Below are 26,426 nucleotides of genomic sequence, written 5' to 3' on the forward strand. Positions count from 1 at the left end.
GGATCCCTGGCAGCTGTCCAGAGTACTCATAAGGAAAAGATGGTGAAGGACAAATTGACTATATGGTTTCTAAAACTAGAATAGTTAGTTTAACTGCATATTTTTCAGGCATACCATGCTGATGATTTGCCATTGCTATGAAAAATGTGGGATTTAGGCCCTCATCCTGACCTTGGCGGGCGGCGAAGGCCTTCAGGCCGCCCGCCAGCCCAGCGGGAAAGAGGCTTCCACGATGAAGCCGGCTCGGAATCGAGCCGGCGGAGTGGAAGCTGTGCGACGGGTGCAGTTGCACCCGTCGCGTATTTCACTGTCTGCGCAGCAGACAGTGAAATACATTTAGGGGCCCTCTTACGGGGGCCCCGCGACCCCCCCTACCGCCATCCGGTTCCCGGCGGGCGGACCGCCGGGAACTGGATGGCGGTAGGGGGGGTCGGAATCCCCTCGGCGGCACAGCAAGCTGCGCCGCCTTGGAGGATTCCAAGGGGCAGCGGAAAACCGGCGGGAGACCGCCGGTTTTCCTGCACTGACCGCGGCCAAAGCGCCGCGGTCAGAATGCCCTGCGGGGCACCGCCGGTCTGTCGGCGGTGCTCCCGCCGACCCTGGCCCCGGCGGTCTAAGACCGCCGTGGTTAGAATCACCCCCTTAGTGTGTTACGTTTGTGTGAACAATATGATGACATTTGACTTCACAGCTTGCAAGTAAGCTGAGCTGAAAAGATCAGTGATGAAGTTATATGCAAACCTATCAACACTGTTTGAATTTGTGAGATAAGATGTATATTCTTCATGTACTCAGCTACCCTGTGTGAGAAATTGGATTATTGTTTGAAGGGGGTGAGAGCCCACTTCAAATAATAATATAATTTCATGTAAGGGTGAACCAAAGAGGTCACTAAATAAACCTATTCTCACAAAGGCTTTGAGGCTTAACTTAGCGGCAATATGTAAAGTATTTATGCAGCACTCAACCATAATAAACTGAAAATACAGCACAAGAAAAATCCCAAACCTATTTAGAAAAGATAGAGTAAACTTTAATAAACAAAATTACACCACAACGACAAAAATCCATTTAATAGAACCTGAGTTATGAGTTTTTAAAACTGTAAGGAAAAATAGTGTGAAAAAGTGTGAAGCACCAATTTCTGGCATTTGGCAGTGCATAACAGAAACAAAGTCACAAGTTGAGGCAAAACCCTATGGAGTGCAGTCTGGACACAGGGTAAGATCCCACCCCCTGCAGTTTTACATTCTGACTTGGATGCAAGGATGGCGCAGCATGGTTCGTTGGGGCTCTGCGTCATCCTGTATTGTAATGGGTTGGTGTGGGAAAACTGGGCTGATTACAGAAGTCCCCTCACTTTCTGCCCTCATTTTCTGCTGATGCTGGTGTTTTCTTCATTGTACCCTGGGCACTGCTAACGAGTCCCAGGGTCAGTGTTCTGTTTAAAATGGTATATGCAAATTATGCCTAATTATAATTGGCTCTGACAACCAACCTATAAGTCCCTAGTACATGGTAGGGCATATAGGTTTAGGGGCTTCAGCATAGTTAGTGCATCCATAGATGCACTGCTGTGGTGCCCAGTGTCATTGTAAAGGCAGGCCTGCCTTGCTGGCTGCTTTTCAGTTAAAATTAACCCCAAATTCGACTTCGGAATTAAAAGTACTTCCAAAGTCTCAAAGTACCTTATTTTTGCATACAGGTCACCCCTCAGGTTTTCCCTAGGTGCCCCAAGTGTTGTGTGCAGTGTAAACGTAAGCAGGGACTTTATAAAAGATGTTTTGTTGATCCTGGTAAGGAGAAAACAGCCACATTCATTTTCCCCAGTGTAGTCAGTGGGCTCCATAGGCTAACATTGGTAGACTTTATTTTAAAATAAAATAATAAAGTCTTATTTCTGACAGCGAGGAGCTAAATATTTCAAATGTGGTATCAAGTTAAATCTTATAATAAATCCAACAACTTGCCAAGGTTGAACTTATTATAACTAGCACAGAGAAAGAGTTTTAGAACTCTTTCTGAAAGTTACCAAATTCAGCCCTCTAGTGTCTTTTACGGACTGGTCAGACTCTGGCAGCGTGAGCCAGGCTACCTTAATGAGGTGTGAGGAGGCCTGGGCTGAGACAAAGGGAGCATCTGGTGGGAGGAGAACTGGTGCAGCAGATGGCAGTAGCCAAACTGGTCTTCAAAGGGGGAGGGCCACTTGGGATAGAAACTAGCCCTGCCCCATTTTCTGCTCCCCAATGATTAGATTAGGAGAGGGGCTGAAGGGGTGTGTTAAGAGAGACTTTGCCACACCATTGGGTGGACACAGCCCAATCTAACCTCCAAGAATGAATTTTCTCCATGTTGGATTAGTGGAGAATGTTGCTTTCTGGGATTGATTTTTGCCACACTTCACATGAAGTGGTCACGCCAGAGGGTGTCGCCCTGCCCCCCATTGGACAGGAGCACCACCCTGATTCCCAACCCAGGAGCAAGGCAGAGCTGCCCCACAATCCATATCCCTGCTGGAAGAAGATATTGCACAAGAAGAACTGCCATGCTGAATCCTTGGCCTGCACCTGAAGAACTGCACTCACAAGGACTGTGCCATCTGCACACTTTGGACTTCACCAATAAAAGGTCTTTGCCTTGCTCTTGAAACTCCAGGAGTGGACTCCCTGTAAGCTACAGGTACAAAGGAGCTGACCATCAAGTCCTACAAGAAGAGCCCAGCTGACCAGCGTCCAGTGGCCATTTGAGCATTCTGAGAATTATAGTCCCAACTTCCAAGGAGTAACACAGAGCTTCTGGAACCTTGGATCAAGTTTGTGGACCCTTCAAAGACCCAAAAATAACCTCTGGAACAAGATCCAGAAGTTTGGACAACTGTTGTAAAAAGCTCAATAAGTTGAAGAGTTGCACTGTGGGAGTTGTAGGCCCAGACCCCAAGAGGCAAACCAAAGCATCTGAACCCTTGGCTGGTGCTGTGGACAACTTTCCTGAATCAAGAAACACTTCTGAAAGTAGGTGTAAAAGTGTTACATCATGGGTGGCCTTAACTCTGGACTTTGTCCCTGTCCGGTGCTACCTTTTTTAACCCTTTACGTGCTATGTGCTTCTAAGAGCTAGTTTTACATTTAATCTTTAAAAAATCATATTTCTGATTTCCTACATTGGATTTTTGTCATTTTGGTGTCATTTTAAAGATACAAATATTTCCTATTGTTATAAACAGGTGTTGGTTTTTTATTGTGTGTTGTGCTTTACTTATTTACTGTTTTGTTGATATTAACTGCTTTATACACCTGTCCCCTAAGTTAAGCCTAAATGCTTGTGGGTCAAGCAACCAAGAGTTGAGCAAGGATTAATATACTGAGGCCTTGACAGGAACTAGTGGGGGTTTGTGGCCTATTGCTAAGTGTAGGTAGCTACCTGCCCTTACCAATAACTCACTTTCCAACAGTTGGTTCCAGCAAAGGTTTCAGTCCGGACCTGCATGACTCTGCGGGGTCTGTGTTGCTCAACACCATACTGGGTGAAGCCTTTGATGAGCTGCAGGGTGTGAATCTATCAGCTGTATCATGCTGCATTGATTCAGGTGATGATTGGAGTTGGCATTTGTACTCCTCTGCCGGGCTTGGTGTCTGATTCAGTGAAGTCTTTGGTAAGGATCTGTCCGGCTTTATGGGGCTCCTTGTCAAGCTGCATCGGATCCAATGAAACCTTCAGTTGGGAAGGGAGAAGTGTGCTCTAACTCCAACTAAGAGTGTAGGACCTTGAAGACAGTGAATCAAAGGTGTGAGCTGCATTTGTAAAGACAGAGCAGGCTTCTTCTGAAGTTGTAGAGGACTGGGTAAAGACCCCAGACTACTCTTTGAAGTGCAACCAGGGTGGGGCACAGCCCCTCCCCAGCCATCATATGAGGGAGATTACTCTCCTCTAGACCCTGGTCCTTTGTCCACTGTGAAATTCCAATACATGCTTTGCAGTAAGCAAACCATCAACAGTCAGGAGATCCTGGACACTGGTAGAAAGGCAAATTTGACATGGGCAGGAAAATGCTAACTTAAAAAAAAAAAAATTGAAATCAGAATTTACCATTAAAGAAGATTTTAAATTACCATTAAAATAAGTGGAATAAGTATTTTCCTAGCTGTTCCCAAACTGAATGAAATGCTTATTAAACCCAGCTGCGAAATAAGTAGGGTTATGGGCTAGTTACCTAAGTAAGTGTATTTTGCTAAACCTGTGTTTGTCTAAGGGAGGCCAGCGTTGCCCCAGCAAAAAATGACTTTGGAGGTGGGGCTAGATAATCCAACATGTATAAAAGTTCTAGCAAAAGAAATGTCAACCAAAAGACACCTGGCAACTGGGAGACAGGAATCTCCTTCACATAGAGCTATGATTCCTTGTGCTGAAAGCCAGAGTTCCCTGGAAGCCAAAAAGCTGATTCACCTGCTTTCAACCAAGACCATCACCATTGGGAAATGGAATGTGAAGACCATTTACAAAACATGCAAGACAGCCCAAGTGGTAGCAGAGATAAAAAAGAAATACAACCTTGCCCTGCTTGGCATCAAAGAGACCTGATAGACACAGTCTGGACAGTACTGGGTCTCAAGAAAGACCAGCACAAAGCGTGAATGGCAGCAACAACGGACAACATTCCTGCAGAAGAATTGAAGGCAGACATTGAAACATCAGTAAGCATGCTCTACCCCATGTTTAGAAGGATCTGAGAAGAGAAAGAGGTGCCAGCAGACTGAAAGGAGTGATATCTCATTAAGATCACTAAGTCAGCTGACCTGAGTAACTGCACAAACTACAGAGGGATAATTCTTCTATCAACCCCAGGCAAAGTGTTCAACAGAGTCATCTTAAACAGAATGAAGGAACAAGGCAACACCCAGTTGCTCAAACTGCAAGCTGGCTTCCACAAAGACAGATCCTGCACAAACCAGATTGCAACACTACACAGCATCCTTGAGCGGCAGATGGAATAGAACTACCCCCCTTTGGTTCAACTTCATCAACTTTGAGAAGGCATTCAATAGTGTGGACAGAGGGACCCATAGGAAACTCTTCCACCATTATGGTGTGCCAGAGAAACTCTTATGAATTATCAGGAACTCTTACAAGGGAATGACCCGAAAGATAATCCATGGAGAACAACTCATTGAAGCCTTATACGTGAGGACCGGAGTCTGCCAGGGTTGTTTTCTCTTGTTGGCCATATACTGGATCATGAACACAGCCATAGCACGTAGAAGAAATAGGATCTAGTGGACATCTTGGACGTAGCTCAATAACCTGGACTTTGTAGATGACGTGGCTCTACTCTCCCACACCTGCAAATGCAAGAGAAGTTTAAAAATGTGCCAGCCACAATAGGCATTACTTGACATTGACATCCACAGGGGAAAAACCAAGAGCCTGTAGGCTAACACAGCCAGCACAACTGCAATAACTCTTGCAGGCAATGCACTGGAAGAGGTTGAGTCCTTCACTTGCCTTAGCAGTGTGATAGACAAGCAGGATGGCACAAACACGAACGTCAAGGCAAGCATCAGTAAAGTAAGGGTTTCCTGCATTCAGCTAACGAAGATCTGGAGCTCCAAGGACCTTATGCTGCAAACCAAGATCAGTCTTTTAAACACCAGCATAAAATCAGTTCTTCTGTATTGAGCAGAAACATGAAGGACAACAGTGACCACCACCGTCAAAGTCCAGGCCTTCAGGAACATCTGTCTGAGGAAAATCCTCCAAATCCACTGGCCAAACAACATCAGCAACAACGACCTTGGGCAACAGACTTTCCAACTTCCTGCTCATGAAAAAATCATGAAAAGATGCTGGGGCTGATTAGGTCACACCCTCTGCAAGTACGCATCAACCACCAACAGGCAACCCCTGACCAGGAACCCTCAAGAGAAAAGGAAAAAAAAGGACAGCCAAGAAACACTGGATACCGAGGCCTCAGGCTGAGTGCACAGAGATGGGTTACAACTGGAGTCAGAATGAAAGAAAAACCTATGACACAGATGGCTGGCACATCCTGGTTGATGCCCTGTACTTCAGGATGGGTAGTAGGCACAATTACCTAAGCCAGCTTTGCCCCAGCAAAAAATGACATTGGAGGTTTTTCACTGCCAAGACACGTAAAATATTAAATATACATGTCCTCCGCTTTACCTACTATGCATCCTGCCCTATGAGCTTTCAGGCCCTACTTTAGAGGTGTCTCCTATATATTAAGGAAGAACGTTTAGGTATGGCATAACGTTTATTTTTCCAGATTGAGATAGCAGTTTAAAACAGCACTAACGGGTGCAGGGGCAGGCCTGAGACATGTTTTAGAGTGCAACTTTAGAGGTTGGCACATTGAATGCTGAAATCCTCTTGTAGTATCTATTTTTCAGGCCCTGGTTACACATAATATCTTTTCTAGGGACTTATAAGTAAAGTAAATGTACCAATCAGGTATATTTTGTATGTATGTTTTAAAAGCAAGAGCATAAGCACTTTTCTACGGACTAGCAGGGGCAAGGTTAGAGTCCAAACACCAACAAAAATGGGTTAAGCAAAAATAGGGTACTGATGGCAACAATCTGAGGAATACCACACAAATTGTAGTAGTTTCCAACACTCTGCATTCCAGCAGCATACACATATATGTCACAAATCACCCTCCCTTCACAATTGGTGCCTGCTATGCTGCTGGAAGGGGCTGGTCACGGCTAGTCATTAACACATCTGTGAGCAAATGGTTTCTATAACCCTCCTCTATTTTCATGGTACAGATCCATGAAGGCTTTCTGTTGTTATTTCCCTGAGAAACCCCCAGCTCATGTGTTGCCTAAGGGAACTGTTTTTTTTCTGCAGTTCAAGGAGATGAAGTGCATAGGGCATGGTTAAATCTTGAAAGAATGGGAGTGTTCAACAAAACTCTGCACATGGTTCCACTCCTGGACTTAGTTGTATGGAACTCTTCAAATGATTTAGGGGGTGATTCTAACCCCGGCGGTCTTAGACCGCCGGGGCCAGGGTCGGCGGGAGCACCGCCGACAGACCGGCGGTGCCCCGCAGGGCATTCTGACCGCGGCGCTTTGGCCGCGGTCAGTGCAGGAAAACCGGCGGTCTCCCGCCGGTTTTCCGCTGCCCCTTGGAATCCTCCAAGGCGGCGCAGCTTGCTGCGCCGCCGAGGGGATTCCGACCCCCCCTACCGCCATCCAGTTCCCGGCGGTCCGCCCGCCGTGAACCGGATGGCGGTATGGGGGGTCGCGGGGCCCCTGGGGGCCCCTGCAGTGCCCATGCCACTGGCATGGGCACTGCAGGGGCCCCCGTAAGAGGGCCCCTAAATGTATTTCACTGTCTGCTGCGCAGACAGTGAAATACGCGACGGGTGCAACTGCACCCGTCGCACAGCTTCCACTCCGCCGGCTCGATTCCGAGCCGGCTTCATCGTGGAAGCCTCTTTCCCGCTGGGCTGGCGGGCGGCCTGAAGGCGGCCGCCCGCCAGCCCAGCGGGAATGTCAGAATTACCGCCGCGGTCTTTCGACCGCGGAACGGTAACCTGACGGCGGGACTTTGGCGGGCGGCCTCTGCCGCCCGCCAAGGTCAGGATGAGGGCCTTAATGTCACAAAACACATTCCTAGAACAAGACTTACATCACGCTTTTTGAAAATATGGGAGGTGCAAGAGAGGTGTTTTATTAGGATTCATTTAAGAATTACCATATAGAGTAAATTGATTTAGCCTACAAAACACACCGTTTTAATCAATCACTGCATGAACAGAGCCTGCCTGGGACCTATAGATAACAGTGGACGTCCCTGTGCACCTGCAGAGAACCCTTTCTGACTCTTTTTCAGAGTTTAGGGGGGAGTTTGCTTTCAACTGTGTTTGCAAAGGTCTGCCGCCTTATGCACTCTTCTCTAATGCTGGGAGGACCAGGTTTATGTTTTCTAGGGCTATCATGCAAAAGAAAGGCTGCCCATTAGTTGAACTTGCTCCAAGATGGTGAAACAAACTTGCCTGCTGGAAGGTGCTGCCCTTTCTAAGAGGGATTTACCCTAGCCTAGAACCAGAAGCGACCCAGAAAGAATCTGTTCCTGGAAGAAACTGTCCCTGAATAAAATCTTAACTTTTCCAGAGAACTTTTCAACTAATCTTTTAAAAAACAATATGTTGAACTGCAGAGGTTGTCAATGTTGGAAAGCAATTTAAGTGAAGTAAATCTCAACAAATATGCATCTGTTTGGAGTACCACCATTCAGTTGAATAATTCTACACAACATTGCCAGTAACCCGGTATTACTAAGCCGCCTACACCTGTTGTCATTCCTGTTTTAACCACCCACTCCTCATAATCTGACTTGCTGCTTCACATGAATCTCTTTACATTCAAGTAAAGTAAAACAGGAGTCACTTGAATTGTGACATTGTCATTGTGCTGCTGTGCCCCACCAAGTGCCTCAAGTATTTTGCTTTGACCATTCAACTTCTTTAAACTGGAGTACCAATGAGACAATTATATAAAACTTAAGAATAACCTGGCCTTTTTTTGGCTGAGTTTTATTCTTAATTATTATGTTTAGTTTTGCAATAGCAATTTTACATTTTTGCCCATATAAGACATAACTTGTCTGATTACATTTTTTTCTTTGAAAGTAATTTGATTTACAACTTTTCATTATTTACAGTTGTTATGTGTATTTCACCTACAAGGGTATCCTAGCACTGAGCAGGTATATGTGCTTAGCCCTGCTTACAGTGGTTGCGTATTTGAAAATCAGCTCTTCAGCTCAGTGCAGAACTCAAAGAAAGAGTAGGAGTCTCTGATATTAAGCGGAAGGCCATTCCATGCTTTAGGAGCGAAGTAAGAGGATTCCCGATGTAAGAGTATGCCCTTCAGCCAATATGCTATCTATTCTAAGAGGGCCTAACATGGATTCTCACAATGCAAATCTTCAAAACCCGCACTTTCTCTGAGGGGGTGACCATCACCAAAACCCTTGCCACTACAGTAATCTGTGGCATTCCGTGAAACAAAATACCTATCTGTAGGCTTTGTTACAGTGTGATAATCCATCCTATTGACTTTAACCTATGCATTACCCAATGCATAGGTAGGACCTTCTTCCTTTCATGTAACATTTCATAGCAAACAATCAGACCTACTGTGTTGATCATCAGCTCTCACACAAGGCAATCGTCTGGTATACTATAATAAAATAAAAAATAAAATCACAGATGCCAAAACAGTATAATGCCCCTTCTAATAGAGTCTACTACGGATTATTGCAATGCATTTCTTTTAGCCACATGGTTTGTTTGGGTGTATCACCAACACCAAACTCTTGCCAATTACTGTAATTTGTGAGATTCCTTGTAACACAATACCTACCTACAGGCTTCAGTGCATTGTGATAACAATCCATCCTTAAAAGAAAGCCTCTGCTGTAGTGTTTTTTGATTAGTTGTTGGACATATAACATACACACTTTCTCTTAGAAAGGCCTTATTACTTGATCTCAGCTACCACGCGTGAGCCAATTGTAAAATTACAGAAACTGTTAGCACTTAGTGGGAGCTCAGTTGTACCTCACTTTGGCAGCTTAGACAACACCCTGCCAACTCTCTAGCATTCTCCCTGAGCAGTTCCATTACACAAACCTTCGCTTTCTCGTGGACTCTGGTTGCAGAGCATTGATGGAAACCTTTTAAAGGATTCATGTTGGAAAGCAGTGGTCTGTTGCATGCTGCCAATAGACAAGGATAAAACAGGGCAGACTTGTGGTTTTCATTGAGACAGATGAGGGAATCCTCCCTCTCCTGGATTTGGAGCTTGATTGTGAGTTGTAGAGTAGTTTACAATGTTCGGTATTACATAGTAGGTGTCTTGTAGGTTCCTTTCCAACTATGTTTCATGGGGAAGGTCTGCTTTTTCATACTGCAAATATTTAACTTCTGTGGCACTTAATCAAAAACGGCTTCTATGTGCAATATTTTTACTTTTCTTTCTAGCATCTGATTTACTAGCATTCATTTTTTTAATTGCATGCAACTTTTACAAGAAGTAACATCAGAAGCCGTCTGTAGACATGAACACCAGCAAAACTGGAAATGGAAATGTTGCATTTACCTGTACTCCTCTAGGGTCTCTTCCATTTTTAAAAGCTGCAGAAAGTTAACTAAATAGGTTATGGTTTAGGTAAGAAAAACGTTTTAAAAAGTTCGAAAAGGCAGGAGAGGGCAGCTGGGTCTCAGTTTGTGTATTACTGTGGTGAAAAACATGTTGCCAGTTACGAATGTTTTCTACAGGAAGCAACTGCGCACATTTAAGTTCTCGGACATCTACTGAACCACAATGGAGATACTTGAATTTCATCTCGGTTGCTATATGGAACTCGTATTTATTTCAGTTTGTGTATATATAACATGAAGGCCACAGTCACGATGGAAGCACCCTCCTGAAAGCAGTTCAGCAGTGAAGTTGTGGCAATTGGATATGGAGTGAATTGCGGTGCTACCAGAACCGTTGCTAACCAAAAATAATGGCACGCCAAATAGACATAATGCCAAACCATTACTAAATGGATGGATGGATGGTAGTTACGAAACCAGCTCCTGTGGGTATAACTCGTGCCCTAAGGTAACTATAACTGCACCCCCGCCATGCACAGTTTTTTTTCTTTAAAACTTTTACTGCAAATATTAAATTGATATTATCAATGATGCTACCAAAGATGTCATGGGTGGCGTAATTTGTGGGGTAATTAGAAGTGCATGGCGAAGGCTCGAGTTATAGTTACCTTACGGCACAAATTATAGTAACTTGAGATAACTATAACTATAACTGGTGAATTTCTATGGTTTGCTATGTTTAAAATGTGAGCCTAACTATAACATCCCTGTAACCTTTGTTTTTTTAAGTGAATTTGTATGTTTTTTATTAATTCTGTTTCCTAACTATAGTGTCCCTGTAACCTTTGGGTTTCTCAGTGAATTTCTATGTTTTTCTTTAATGAATAGTAATTTCACTCCAACCTCCACCATTCATGGCCATCAACCCCCTATAAGCACCCAACCTTGCACTGTGCACGGCCTTCACCCATGTGCAAGGGGGTAGCCCGCAAGACGTGGCCTGCAGCCAGACCCTGAGACGATTACCCCCTAACCACCCAAACCCATGCTGTGCACAGCCCATTGGCCATGTGTGGCGGAAGTTGGCCACAGCTTCTCTGGGTGTGAGAATAGGCGTGATAGGGTGTATCTGGGAGTGAGAGTGGGTGTCAGATTGCCTATCTGGGTGTGAGAGTGCATACATCAGTGTTTTAGTGGGTGCGTTAGTGTGTGCAGGGGTCTGTGAGTGGGTGCATGAGGGTGCCAGTGGGTTTGTGAGTGTGTGCGTGAGTGTCTGAGTGAGTCTGTGAGTGGGTGCGTGAGTGTCTGAGTGGGTCTGTGAGTGGGTGCGTAAGTGTCTGAGTGGGTGTGTAACTGGGGGAAATTGATTGAAAGAGAGATAGAGAGAAGGAAAATGAGAGGAAAGTTGAGTTTTTTAGGCTTTAATATATCATATACTTAGAATGAGATATTTGTGTTTGATTTAAAATAAAAAAAATATTTTTGATTTTTCAAAAACTATAATAATTTTTTATATTATAAAAAAGAAAAAAAAAAGAAAAAGGGAAATGAGTCCAGCTGAGGTGTGTGTTTTTTGTTTTTTTTTGTAGCCCTTTATGGGCTATCTGGGACTGCAAGTCAGCCTTCAAATATTTATTTATTTATTAATTTTTTTTTTAAAAAAGCCCTTACCGGCATCCTGGCACAGCGGGGAAACTTTAAGGCTTCCGTTGCAGTGCCATTGCTTCAGCAACCATAGAGGTTCTTTGACGGCACCTCCGTGCTTGCTGATGCATTTCATCCCTGTTCCCTGCACAAGGCCAGGGGACACAGATAAAAGCTTCGGATTTTGACAGCGGGACCTTTGTCAAAACCCGAAGTGTTTGCTGTGGCTTGGCTGCAGCAAACAGCTATATCCCGGGGTTGGGTATTCCGGGACATAGTAGGAGCTGGCCCTGGTGGGTGGTGGTCCCCAGAGCCATCTGTGGGTCCAAGAGGGGGGGCTGCGTGGCCCCCTCCAATTTGGACATAGCCCCAGGGATCGTGATCCCCAAGGTGCAGGAGTCCCAAAGGGAACCCTTTTCTCATTTTAAATATTTTGCCCGGGTAGTGGTGGTCTGCGGGGGTGGGAAGGCTGCGTGGCCCCTGCAAATAAATTGCATTTTTCCCTAGGGGGCGGGTTGGTTCCCAGGACAGTGGGAGAGGGCCAAGAAGCACACCCCCCACATTAGATAACTGCCATGGGAAGGTGGTGGTCCAGAGGGCAACAAAGGGGGCATGCAGTCTCCCTCCCATAAAACTAATAAGCCCCGGGGAGGTGGTGGTGCATTTTTTGTACAAAAGCCCCAAAGACTTGGCCCACTCAGGGGCATTATAGTAACGAAGTGCAGGAGCCCACCTTTCATTTCTTTAGTTTTTTTGATTTTACGGTGGATCCACGGATCCTTGCAACTTCCCAAGTAAAAAATTTTTTAAGTGCTTTTTAGCCCAGGGAGGGGTGGGGGGTGCACCACCAGAGCTAAGGTGTCAAGGTGTTTGTACCCTAGCCCCTATAATGTTTTGTTTTTTACTCTCTTTTGCGACTCAGCTTCAGCTGAGTCCCAAGATGGCTGACAACACTTCAACGACTTCTGTTGTTGAATCAGAGATCAGGAGGGGTCGCGAATCCTTCATATCCCTAGATATTCAAATTTGGATTTTCTTTAATTTCCCTAAAACTACTGAACAGAATTACATCAAAACAAAAAAGCACTCTTTCTGCACCAGGACCTAACTTCCTGCCAAATTTGGTGTAATTCCGTCAAGTCGTTATTGCGCTATAACTGTTCGTAATCCCTATTGAAAAATGAATGGGGAAAATGTGTTTTGGGACCCTGCATTTTTCTCGCCACCCCTGAACGGATCACTCTGAAGCTTTCTGGGCAGCAGCTGACGGGACTGGAAATTTTTTTCAGGAAGATTCGTCATGCGGCACCAAAGATATAGGGAAGAAAAATAAAAATGCTTTTATATAGAAACTAGGTCCTAACTATAACTAGCTAGTGCCGGCTGCCACTAGATAGTTATAGTTAGGACCTAGTTTCTATATAAAAAGCGCATATATATATATATATATATATATATATATATATATATATATATATATATATATATATTATAACTATAAGAATACCCCTTGATGTTTTTATTTGGACTTATACAGTCCAGTGCTGACAACTAGAGCTAATAAAAACATCTGTCCACAAGGGCAGGCAGTGTGTATTCAAGAACATTGAGATTTTGGCTTTGGCTTCCTCCATATAGTTCGGGAGATCTTAGGCAATGTGAATCTCACTAAGATCTTCTGTATCCGCATAAGTGCTTTGGGCTTCCCCTTCCTCTCTCAAGCATCTACTTGGGTGTGTAGACACATGCTTCTGTGGCTGTAAAAGACTACTGTCTTATAATGTGGTTTCAAATCCTCCCTCTGCCTGTGCCCTTACTGTCTCTGCCATACCCTTGACAAGGTTATATTTTCTAATCTGGAACTTCATTTCTTTTCTGCAGGAAAGTACTGGTGGCAGCAAAGAAGGCCAATCAGACTGGTCACTTCGTATGGGTGGGTTCGGACAGTTGGGGGTCCAAGATCTCCCCTGTTTTGCACCAAGAGGATGTGGCTGAGGGATCTGTCACCATCCTTCCTAAGAGGGTTTCCGTTATCGGTAAGACGGCTGCCCGGCTTTCTGCAGCCCTACTTTTACTTGCCTTGTTTCTGCTTTTATATCTTCTTTTTTTGTGTGTTCTCTGTTTTGTCAAAGTATCTCCTTTTGTTGTCATCCCCTTTCTCACTGTTTTTATTCTCAGTAATTCTTGCTGTAATTTCTCATCTTTGTTCTTATTTCTTGAATTCTACACAAGTTAACTAGACCGTTTAGATCATTCCTTCATATTTCCATTTTCTTTTTATGCATTTTTGTTATTTGTTATTTTATTTCTTTCCCCTATTTCTGTTTTTCTTTAAATTATTCTGATATACCTGGGCCAGTCACCTCTTTATAATGTCACATTTCCTATTATTAACCCATCTTATGTTGTTAACTGTGTCACATCATAAAATGCCATCTGCTCATAATACCTCATCTCCTTGTACAGTATTACTTCCTTTTATTATCTCGTTTCCTCGCTTTGTTGACTGTCACCTTATTGCTCTACATCAATATACAATATGACCCCCATAAAATGTCTCATTATCTAGTGTATCTAAATATCTAGTTGTGTTACAGCACAGTCTTCATGCTATCTACTGTTATTAACCCATCCCTGAAAATTATGCACATTTATATTGCCCCATCTTCTCATGCTCGTCCATCACTCAATACTTTTTCTTCTCATGTCACCCATCTATCCATATTATCCCATCTCCTCCTATTGTTCATTATATTATCTGGCTTTTGCATATTATCCCACTCATTAATATTGTCCCAGCTCTGCAAATGATTCCAACTCAGACTGTTCCTTCCTATTACATTATTTAATTTACAATACCCGATCATCTCTTCCTTTGTTCCCATCTTATTTCGTTTCCTCTAATTTCTTTTTTTGCTATACGACAGTCTTGTCTCTTCTCTTCTCTTCTCTTCTCTTCTCTTCTCTTCTCTTCTCTTCTCTTCTCTTCTCTTCTCTTCTCTTCTCTTCTCTTCTCTTCTCCTGTCTTCCGGGTTTCACTGTTCTCTTGTGTTCTCTCCTTGCTCCCCTCTTGCATTGCTTTTAATCACAGAGCTCTGTGAAGGTCACTTATCTTCAGAATGTCTCCTCGCGGCGCTGCCACCAGTGCCTCTTGCTGCCAGCTTCTTTGCGAACACAGGTCTTCTCTGCCGAGCACTTATCTCTGGCTGGTGACAGCCCATCCCTCGTGCCCTGTCAGATCAGAGATGTTAATGATTCCTCTTTTCTGTCATCGCTTTGAGCACTGTTTAAAGCTGCCCCTCTGGTAAGATGGTATTGCGGAGGAAGCTTGTTCTCCATAGCTTACTCAGGGATAGTGATCCACTTTATTGTGCCAATCACCGAAAGGGGAACACATCCCATTGTGCCAATCACCGAGAGAGGAACATGTCTCACTGTTCCTGTCATAGAGAGTCTGTCTCATTGCGTCATAGACCGAAATGGAAATAGTGTCTACAGTGACAGTCAGCGGGAGGGCTCCATCCTACTGCACCAATCAAAGGGATGCGGCTCGGTATAACAACTACATGAATAGCAATTGCTATTGCCATATGGCTCACAAAAAATAATATTATATCTCATTCTAACAGTCACAGCAAGATTTTTTGTCCAAGCTGCGCCTATTAGAGAGAAGTGGATCCATTCCATCATGCCAATAACCGGCTTGGCTCTGATTCTGCCTGCTTCTCACAGATGCCTTTTGAACCAAGCTGGGACTGGCACAGAGTGACTCTGAGAGAAGTGGCAGGTGCCCATAGGACCTGTGTGACTTTCTGTTCGCTGGCCATTCCCAGGCTTAATGTAACTTTTGGAGTCATTTACTGTCTGTTTCCTCCATTTGTAATTAATACCCATTCCTGACTCACCCTGATATTATGACACTGGCATTTTACTAAGTGCTCATCTGTCTCGCTGTTCTCTGTTTAGTCAATCTCTTGGAAAGAAGGACTCCCTGTCACTGAGCACTTTGCCAGAATGTGTCTGTAGAAATGGCTGCAGATGTCCTCATTGGTGCAGCCGGGCACTGCTTTTGCCTTCGACCAGTGCGCACAAGGGAACTTAAACAACACCTCTTTCCCATTTAATGGGCCCTGGAGTACCCTATTACCTCCCTCCTCTATACAGACGTCCCCATTTAGAATCCTTTTTTATACTTTAACATTTATGGCTGGCTTATTGCATTGATCACAAATCTGGATAAAACAGTGAGACTTAGGGCCTCATTACGACCCTGGCGGTCTTAAGACCACCAGGGCCGTGGGGGCGGTCGGACTGCTGCCATTCTGGCAGTCTGACAGCCACATTACGACTGTGGTGGTTGTGCCACGGTCAGACCGCCAGCACTACCAGTTTTCCTCCACAGGAGGAGCTGGTGGTGTTGGCTGTGCTGGCAGTCCTAATCCGCCAGGGCAGTGCTCGAAGCAGCGCTGCCCTGGGGATTACGAGTCCCTTCTTCACCAGCGAATACATGGCGGTAGCCCTGCAATGTAAAGGCTGGCAGAGACAGGGTGCAGGGGGCCCCAGGGGGCCCCTGCACTGCCCAGGCACTTGACATGGGCAGTGCATGGGCCCCCTGGCCAGCCCCATCTCGATGTTCACTGTCTGCTTTGCAGACTTTAAACATCACGATGGGTGCTGGTGCCCCCTACCCACAACAGCATTGCTGCTGGCTCTATTATGAGCTATTGCCCATTTCCCGCTGGGCCTGTTGAGGGACCCAGTGGAAAGCTCTTAATGGGGCCACTCGGGAAGGCTGCTCCACTGGCGGCAACCTGCCCATCAGGACTTCGGCAGACAGGCTTTTCCATTCGCCAAAGTCGTAATGACCCCTTAACCTGGATTCAACAAATCAACTCCTGTCACATTGTATGTTGATGGCACTTTAGCTTCCATCTAGCTCTGAAAATCCACCTGATCCTTTGCTAACTCCTTTGATAGTCTGTCAAATTTACTATCACCGCTCCTCTCTCCAAGGGCCAATAATGTGATATATAACACACATTCAACATAATGCCACATGAACCGATGAATAGAAACTGAATTGAATATTTTAGGAGAGGAGCATTGACTTACAAAAAGATAAGAACAGGAGCCCCACATTTCTTAAATTCACTAAATTTAAGTCCTGGATTCAACCTTCTGACCTGCAGATAACAAATTAATTCCTCTCAGCTGAAACTGTTGCACCCACTGAGCTATGTTAGCAGACGTTGGTACAGATCTCAGGGATACTTGCAGGTTCTTCTCTTATTTCTGAACACTACTAGCTGTGCATGTTTATTTAGTTTCTCTTGTAATATGCCCTCTTGCTTCCCTGAAGACCCTCAACGATAGTTATGTTTGATTATTTCAGTGTTTCTGTAGAAATATCTTAGAGAGGACCAAGGGTTTCCAGTTTCACTAGTCACCACTGTAGTTGACCATTTGTGATATATAGTTTTCCCTTAGGTTCCTTCTAATTTTTATCATTGGCAGGTTTTGATCGATATTTTACAAGCCGGACGCTGGACAATAACAGGCGGAACATCTGGTTTGCAGAGTTCTGGGAGGATAACTTTCACTGTAAGCTGAGTCGCCATGCACTGAAGAAAGGAAGCAACATCAAGAAGTGCACAAGTAAGTGGCACCTCATAGTTGTCAAAGAGACTTCAACGGAGGCTTTGGGAGATATCTAATATTTCAGCCAGCCTGGGTACAATGCATTCAACTTTCAAACCATAGTCACACTAACAGCAGGAACCCAATCTTCCCCAATGAGAAATATGATAGTGTTCCTTAATGTCATGTCTGTGAAAGAAACTAGTAGATGAGACTACCTAAATCCGGTTTGAAAACACAAAAGGTTTGGCATTCTGCCAAAAGTCAGGTTCGCAATTGATTTCACAAAAGACCAACAGTAGACCAGAGTTAATTTCCAATCCCAAATATCTGTTACCAAAGCGGCAATGTCCTAGATACCATACGATTGATCAGGTATCTGGGTTTTCCTTTGGTATATGCAAAATGGAGTCCACTGGATATAGTTGTGGCAGCTATGAGTCTGGACTTAGGCCCTCATTATGAACATGGCGGTGTTTACCGGCGTGTTCATGCTGACGGTTATTCTACTGACCGCCAGCCCCCCTGGGACCCTGCCGGCCGCATAAAGAACATTCTGCTGGGTCAGCGGGCGGAAACATTGTTTCCCCCCACCGGCCCACCAGAATGTATGGCCGGGACATTGCCGGCAGCTCCTGTCAATTCCTCTCTGCGGCGGGTGCAGCTGCACCCATCGCGCAGATCACTGCCCGTAAATCGGCAGTGACCTGCGCAATGGGGCACTGCCCATGGGCCCCTGCACTGCCCTTGCAAAATGCATGGGCAGTGCAGGGGCCCGCAGGGGGCCCCGGAGCACCCCTTCCACCAGCCTTTCCCTGGCGGGGGAACCCATCAGGGAATGGCTGGTGCAAAAAGGGATCATTATCCGAGGGGCAGCAGCGCTGCCCTGTCGGGTGATGATTTCCTCCACCGTCAGGCTTCCTGTCGGCGGCAGCCTGGCCCTCCATGTGTTGTTTATATGGCGTTTCAGACTGCCATGCCGGTGGCGGTCTTTTCACCCGCCACCGGCATGGTGGTCTGAACCGCTGGGGATCATAATGACCCCCTTAGTCTTTAATATGGATGAATGGCAGAGAGGTTCCTAGCATCAGTTAACTGTTAAATGGGCATATGATTGAAACTGGAGCAAATTCATGTCAACACAGCTTTGAACAGGGCAATCTCCTATAGACAAATCAGTTGGCAGCACTACCTTGGACAGGGCAATCTCCTGTAGAAAAAACAGTTGCAACACAGCCTTGGACAGGGCAATCTCCTGTAGACAAAAACAGTATGCTTTCATGGTCCTTGGAAACAAATGATGTGGATGTGTTACTTATTATGAGGACTTTAACACCTCAGTGATTTCCTTACTGGTCGACTTGTGAGCTCACTGTCCTCACTGGGACTGCTTTGATGCCCAGTCCCTGACATCATTACTGCCTTGTCAAGGACCTTATCATAGGCTTCAATGAGACCACCTCAAAGGCAGTCGGATTTGTTGGCAGTTGGAGATTTCAGGGATGGGATTTGTTGAGTGGGAGTTGTTGGGGGTGGGCATCATCGAGGTGTTACTTGGTTAGCTGCTAGGAGTGATAGTTTCAGAGGTTTCATAGGAAAAGGTGTTAGTAGTGGGAGTTAGAAGGTTAAGACTCATTTGGGATGAGCTTTTTCTGAAAATATTTTTGCTTGTGATAGACAGGGTGTGAAATGTTCATAGTGATTTTATCAGGATGGGTACAGTCACAGTGGGGTATGTCATGATTTGGGGCTATCAGGGCTTGGAATTGTCAGGACTAGGCTTTGTCTTGGATTATAGTTATGCAAAATTAGATCTGACATAGTGGAAACTGTAAGGGGGTGACAACCGTCAGGCTGAGTCTTGGCATACATAGGGTTGGTAGTGACAGTTGTCAGCTGCGAGCTGTTGTTGTTTGAAAACGGTGGTATGAATTGCCATTGGGGAGAGTTGTCACTGACAAGTTTTTTTATTGGGAGGAGTTTTCAGAGGATGGGGTATTGGGTAGCAGTTGTTGGAGTGAAAATGGTCATTGACAATTATTAGAGTGATAATAGTAATAATGAGTTCTCAGGATTTGGAGCTCCCATAATAATCAATGCTTAGGGTGTGAATTATCTGGAGTGGAAATTGTCATGGGTTGGTTCATAATTGTGAGGTGGGAGTTGCTGAGGTGACAGCTGTTGGGCTGTGAATAGTTCATGGTCACTGTGTGTGGTGACGTTTGCCATCGTGGGAAAGTTGTATTGGTGTGAGTTATTTGTTGGGGGAAGAGTTGGCAGTGACAGTTTTCTGGGACTGACGCATACAGTTGTTGTGAAGGGCGTAAGAGAGAGCCTGCTTGTGAGGAATTGGGTTATTGGTTGATCGGTCTTGGGTCTAACCCTGCTTCTGTGAATAAGCGGATCCGATCATTGCTTTAGGACAGATCTTCCCTGTATTTCTGGGTTGCACCAGCTGACACCAGATGAGATGTTATTACATGGCAGTGAGCTGCCCCAGGAGCATCCAGCGACCTCACAACAATCCTTTTTATTGCAAACCATCATGAGGCGTACAGTTTTATGGAGAGGAATATTTATAATTGGTGCCGGAGGCCGTGCTGCGATCGGTAAGGGTGGGGCGGAGAGTCCTGCGTCTTAAACGGATCCGCCTATGTAGCTGGCTGCAGACATGGGAAATGACAAGCGAAGTCAGGATGGAAGCAGAAGCATATAACAGAATGCTAACAGGAATGGTTGTATGATGGAACCACGCATGCGGCAACCACGCATACCTGAACAGCGCAGTCGGAACAACGACCGCGTTGTTTCCATGCATGCCTTTACCATGCCTGCCTTTTACAATGATTTTTCATAGTAAAAGCATGTGTGGAAATGGCATGTGTGGTTGTTGCATGCCACCGCCCACCCTAAAAACAGAAGAACCCCAACCTCCCCACTCTTAAAAACGACCCCGATAACCCCGACCCACCCTGAGCCCTAAAACCGACCCCCACCCCCAAAAATAAAACAACCCAACAGTTAAAAACAAAATTACCCCGACCCCCACCCCTGCCCCTAAAAACAGAAGTACCCCAACCCACACCTTTAAACTACCCTGATACCCCCCAACCACCCTGAGCCCTAAAACCGACCCTCAATCCAAAAAAAAAAAACAACCCCTAAAAACGAAATTACCCCGACCCCCCACTCCTGCCCCTAAAAACAGAAGTACCCTGACCCTCCACATTTTAAAACTACCCTGATACCCCCAACCACCCCAACCCCTAAAACCGACCACACCCTGAAAAATAAAACTACACAACCCCCAAAAACAAAATTACCCTGACCACCCCACTTCTGCCCCTAAAAACCCGACCCCCTGCCTGCCCTGAATACAAAACTACCCCAACCTCCCACTCCTAAAATCCCGCCCCCCCACCCACCCTAAATACAAAATTACCCCGACCCCCACCCCTAAAAACCCGTCCCTGCCGTAAACACAAAATTACCCTGACCTCCTCACCCCACCCCTAATAACCAGCCCCCACCCACCCTAAATATAAAATTACCCCAACCCCCATTTCTGCCCCTAAAAATCCGACCCCCCACCTGCCCTGAATACAAAATTACCCCAACACCCCACACCCACCCCTAAAAACCCGACCCCCCTACCTGCTCTGAATACAAAATTACCCCAACCCCCCACACCACCCCTATAAATCCGAGCCCCACCCCTAAATACAAACGTACCCCACCCCTTAAAACCTACCCCGTCCTAAAACCAAAATTACCCCAACCCCCACCCCTAATAACCACCCCCCACCTGTCCTAAAAACAATATTACCCCGACCCCCCACCCCTAATAACCGACCCCACCATACATACAAAATTACCCGACCCCACCCATGAAAACACACCCTTAAAACATACCTACCCCACCCCCACAAATACAAAATTACCCAGACCCCCACCCTGCCCCTAAAAACCCGACCCCCCACTAACCCTAAATACAAAATTACACTGACCCCCACCCCGCCCTAAAAACCATAGTATACACCCCTTAAAAAAACAAAAAAAACAAAAAACCACCCCAAACTACTTCATCCCCCGCCCCCACCCCTAAAAACTACCTGCAACCCTGCCCCAGCCCCACTTACCTGACCACGTCCTCTCCCGATGGACCTTCCTTTTTCTCTGCCTTAACCACGCATGTGCGTTGTTCAGCACATGCGTGGTTAAGGTAGAGAAAAAGTCCTGTGTTTTTCAGGCAAGCGTTGTTCCGCTTGCCTGAACAACGATGGCGTGGTTCCGGATGCGTTGTTCCGGATCTTTCCCAACAAGAATCATTGCTCTGGAATTGTAATGGAGAACTCTACGCTGTGCAAAGCATATAACAACAAAATAGCACATTTTATCTCCCTCGCCATTGCTGATTTTAATGGTGAACTTACCATAAAGTCGCAGGTCTCTACTTTAAAAAGGCACAAATTAATCTACTTTTAAAATCTCCTGACTAAGACAGATTTTAAGATATCCAACTTGTAAACATGCAGGCGTTACACAGCAGTTGTCTTCAAAGTTAAATCTATTTCACTAATTGATGGCTAAGACGGTAGATCTATCTCTCAGGCCATTTTACAGGTTCGAATATTAGACCTTATCAGGAGTTGCGTGGAGTGACATACGCAGGGGCTATCTTTCTGAGCAACTACATCTGTTGTGGTATTTCCGGGCCTGAGATTACTGATTCCACAAGCACCACATCCATCTTTACCAGGTGCAAATATGACTCCGCAGAACAGCAAGCGAAGAGGGGCAGGGGCAGGGGCTGCTGGCAAAGGTGCAGTAAATCTACTATCTGCTCCTGCACAACTGGACAGGAGATTTTGAAGCCTTCTATTTGTCCTGCTATTTCCCTGTCCCTTCCATCCCCCAATGCACACATTTATGACGTGTAGTTCCAGAAGATGCAGGCAAAATTATAGAGAGTGATAAATTCACAAAGATATTGCTGAGCGATGCTATGTTGGGATGGGTCAACCCATCTGTCGCACTAAGGAGGAGAAATGTATGTTGTACCCTGCCCCGTCTGGATAGGATGGTGATGGTTGTGACGGAGACAGGGGAAGGTAACAAAAGGCCTGGTGGCCCAGACCTCGTGGCCAGAAAGTGAAAGTACTTAAGCGACCACATTTAATGCCGCACAACCCTACACATACAGGCGGTGTCAGGAGACTCAACAAGCTCTTAGACTCAAGACTGTGCATGGATCTCTTGATAAATGTCCTGGGAGTCAGTGCTAGAATTAAGTGGGAATTTTGGGGAATCTGGATTAAATGTTGGAAGTGTAACTGGGACTGCCCCGGCAGTACACAGGCATGTGTCTGTGTGGTGGACGTTCTGCCACCCAACAGGAAGTGTAGCTTACAGAGCCATTGCTCCATAGACATTCCGTATATATTTAGCTGTGCTGATCTACAGAGCAGAAAGCGATTGCAAATTCCTTTCCCAACCACCCCATCTCCAGCTCAAGGGCAATCAATAGTCCCGTTTAGCTAAGTATCACAGCAGAGAGCGGGAGTTGAAGGTCAAATGGAGGTGAGCGGCACTCTTCCACAACTTGATTCCTGCCTCAGCAACTCCTCAAAGGAAACAACAATATAGCCCACGGCAAGGGTTCACAAGTTGCCAAATAGATAAATTGTGGTATGAACGTGATTTACTTTCTCAAGCTTTAAGGAAAACAAAAGACTTTTCAAGGAAAACGGAATAAATCGTACATGACTATACTTGCAGAATGTGAGAGGACAAGTTTTGTTCATTTGCTGTATTTTATGACTGATGATGAAACGCTCGTCCTTTCAGGGCATATAATACATAATGTATTTGGCTTATGCAAGTTTATATGTTTAACTAAATTAGTAATGGTTATTCATATTACACTAAAAATGAATTGCTTTTCATATATAAATGAAATGTTGGCATTACTTAAAAAGAATACTACGCGATAATTATTTAATCAGACTTTGAAGATGGAGTTAAAACAAGGAGGGTTTTAAATATTTTCCAGGCAAGTATTATGGCCTTCTTTACAGTGAATGTATGACACACTGAGCTACATTGCCACAGCTGGGATTTATGACCTGCAGGCTATACAATAAAAAACATAACCCACTGCTGAAACATAACCCTTGAGCTGCAGTGCTCTGATTCAAATCACACTGTTACCCACCAGCTTTAAAGTTTTGTAGGGCATAACCTTGTGCCAGTTGTATGACCATTTCGTTTTGTGTCTTGCAATTTGCGTTTTTTTTTTGCGAATCACAAATTTCGAGTCGCAAAACAAAATGTACGACAGTGTCAACCACACTGTTTGTGATCCGCAAGAGGGTGGCAAGCGACATGCCTCATCAATATTCAGGAGGGAAGGAAGCAAGTTGCGACCCATTTGTGAATGGGAACATTCATAGGAATGGTGACCTGCTGTGGTCAGCAGACCACCATCTTTGCGGTTGCTTTTTCAATAAAGCAATTTTCCTTTTTTAAATGCATCCCATTTTCCTCAAAGGAAGATGGGATGCATTTAAAAAACGAAAATTAAAAGTTATCTTTCCATTTTTTCAGAGTAGGCAGTGGTCCGTGGGATCACTGCCTACTCTGAAAAAATGTCAGCACCCACATTCACAAAGGCGAAGGTGTCCCTGAGGAACCCCTTCCAGTTTGCAAATGGGTTATGGCCAATTTGAAGTTGGTGGTAACTGTGATTGTTTTGCGACCGCATTCACGGTCACAAAACAATCATACATGGGCCCGCAGGTTGCAATTAGGAAAGGGACCCCCTTGGAATGTCCCTTCCTACTTGAGAGTGGCAATTCTTATTTTGGAAGTCGGTAACAGGATACTGATTCGCAAAATAGGGATAGTGCATCCAATAAGGCCGTTTTGCAGTCGCAAAAGGCGAATTTCACACTTTACAACCACAAAATAGCTTTGTATATCTGGCCCCAGGTCCATATCATTTTAGGAAGTGGTTTAACTGGTGTTTCAGCTCTGAACTAGTGTTGGCCTTGATGCTCAGCGAACTGAGCACTGAAGGTGATCAAGGTGGTGTCACGGCCCTGATTTTACAGTGGCCTTCAACACTGTCTCTCCATCAAATTTTGTTACCTGTCTATCTGAGTCCATCACTGGTGTTAAGATGCTATACTGGATGGAATCTTTCCATACTGACAGAACGCTGTGGATTGTGCTTGGGACCTTCACATCCTCTCAGAAGCCAGCGCCCGGGGTCGCTCTCACCTTTATTGTTTAATGTCTCTGTGCATTCTCACCTCTCTGCATCATGAGCTGGAGTAAAGCCTTTTCTTGTATACTGATCACACACCGATACTGTTAAACATTGCAAAGGAGAGCAATGCAGGCTTGCATAACCTTCACAATGTCCTTGGGGTAATGGATGTATGCTACTTGCCTCAGGATGAACCCCTCAAAATCTGACCTTTTTGTAACTCAAAATTCCCCCCAGTCAGAAAGTGAATGCTTTATCATTCTTCATGGGGACCATGTCTTTTTTCTTTAATCCTCAGGTCTTGCTAGAAACTGTTTATAACTGTTGTATAGTACTTTTCCTTTTCTGTCTCTAACACGAGTTCACGCGGTCAATGTGTTTATGCAGCATCACATCGCACTATTTTCCTATGCTTGTTGTATCTAATATAAAATACGAAGCTTCCACGTACTCAAAATGCAGCGGCTGGATAAATCAGTACAATACAAATATTTGAATCCAATTGCTTCACACACTATTGATGAAGAAATCGGCCAATATAGTCACTCTTTATAGTCCACAGAATTATTCATTGAGGATTAATTCAGGATTAATCAACATCACTACTTAGTTGAGAGTTTCCGTAAACATCAGCCCGACTTTAAGGTATAATTAACCTCCTAAATTGTATTATCATAATTTAGGGACTCTAATTTGGGGAGGGGAATCAAAGTATGTGGGGCTCCATCTAGTTTAAAAAACATACTCTCTCCTTGCAGACAACATTTCCTCTAATTTAGACAACACTGAATATCTTGCTGTTTAATCAGTCTGTTGTGCGCTTGTTTCTCTTTCTATTCCACTTCTCTTTGGGGTATAAAGGAACACAGACAGAAAAGAACAACAAGATAGATCAAGCAGTTCTCCTTGTAAATCTAAGTTATTAGTGGGTATAAGGACGGAATGTGCCAAGAGCCCTCCTGGATCTGCACAGATGCCCCTCTTAAAGATGACAGTCCTGATTTTAAGAACAATGTCTAGGGTTTTTGTATGGATTGTACTTCTTTGCTTTTCTTTACAAATCCTTTGTGTCATACATTAGTATGTGCATTTCCATTCTTGAAGAGAAGAGTGAAAGGAATGAGTCCCAGCCCGAGGAGGAGCTGCTTCTGCCACTGGTATCAGACACATGAAGATGTGAATACACTACTTTGTCGACCTCGCAGCAGTAAATGGGTGAAGTGCAGTGAAGTGTGATGGGCAGGAATTCATCGATCTTATTCTGTTTTAATATCGAAGCTTGTTACACACAGGCTTCAAGTAGATCCGCGTAGCTGTCGCACTGCTACCTGAGCGATCTCATGGGCATTAGAGATATGTCAATTGCAGGGTGAGCTAGAGCTCGCAGTAAGCACGTTAACCACGGGAGCTATCTTACTGTGATGGAACCTGCTATCTTACTGTGATGGAACATGCTTCATTACTGTGATAGGAACATGCTATCTATCTCAATGTTATTGGAACATGCTATCTTACTTTGATGGAATATTGTATCTCACTGCGATGGGAACATGCAATCTATCTTACTGTGATAGGAACAGGCTATCTTACAGTGGAAAGATCCGGAACAACGCGTCTGGAACAACACCTGCGTTTTTCACGCAAGCGGAACAACGCTTGCCTGAACAACGTAGGCCTTTTTCTCTGCCTTAAACATGCATGCGCTGAACAACGCACATGCGTGTTTAAGGCAGAGAAAAA

The 26,426-nt window shown here is 44.9% G+C and overlaps 1 protein-coding gene across 1 annotated transcript in view; it reads left to right on the forward strand.

Moving 5' to 3' along the window:
* GRM4 (glutamate metabotropic receptor 4) overlaps positions 1–26,426 on the forward strand; it is a 970,099-nt gene that overhangs the window by 647,662 nt on the left and 296,011 nt on the right. Inside the window, exons 5-6 of the mRNA XM_069238851.1 lie at positions 13,661–13,815; positions 17,294–17,434. Of these exons, the coding sequence (XP_069094952.1) occupies positions 13,661–13,815; positions 17,294–17,434 (296 nt within the window). The remainder of the gene's footprint in view (positions 1–13,660; positions 13,816–17,293; positions 17,435–26,426) is intronic.

Source organism: Pleurodeles waltl, chromosome 6, assembly GCF_031143425.1.
Source record: "Pleurodeles waltl isolate 20211129_DDA chromosome 6, aPleWal1.hap1.20221129, whole genome shotgun sequence".
Classification (NCBI taxonomy): Eukaryota; Metazoa; Chordata; class Amphibia; order Caudata; family Salamandridae; genus Pleurodeles; species Pleurodeles waltl.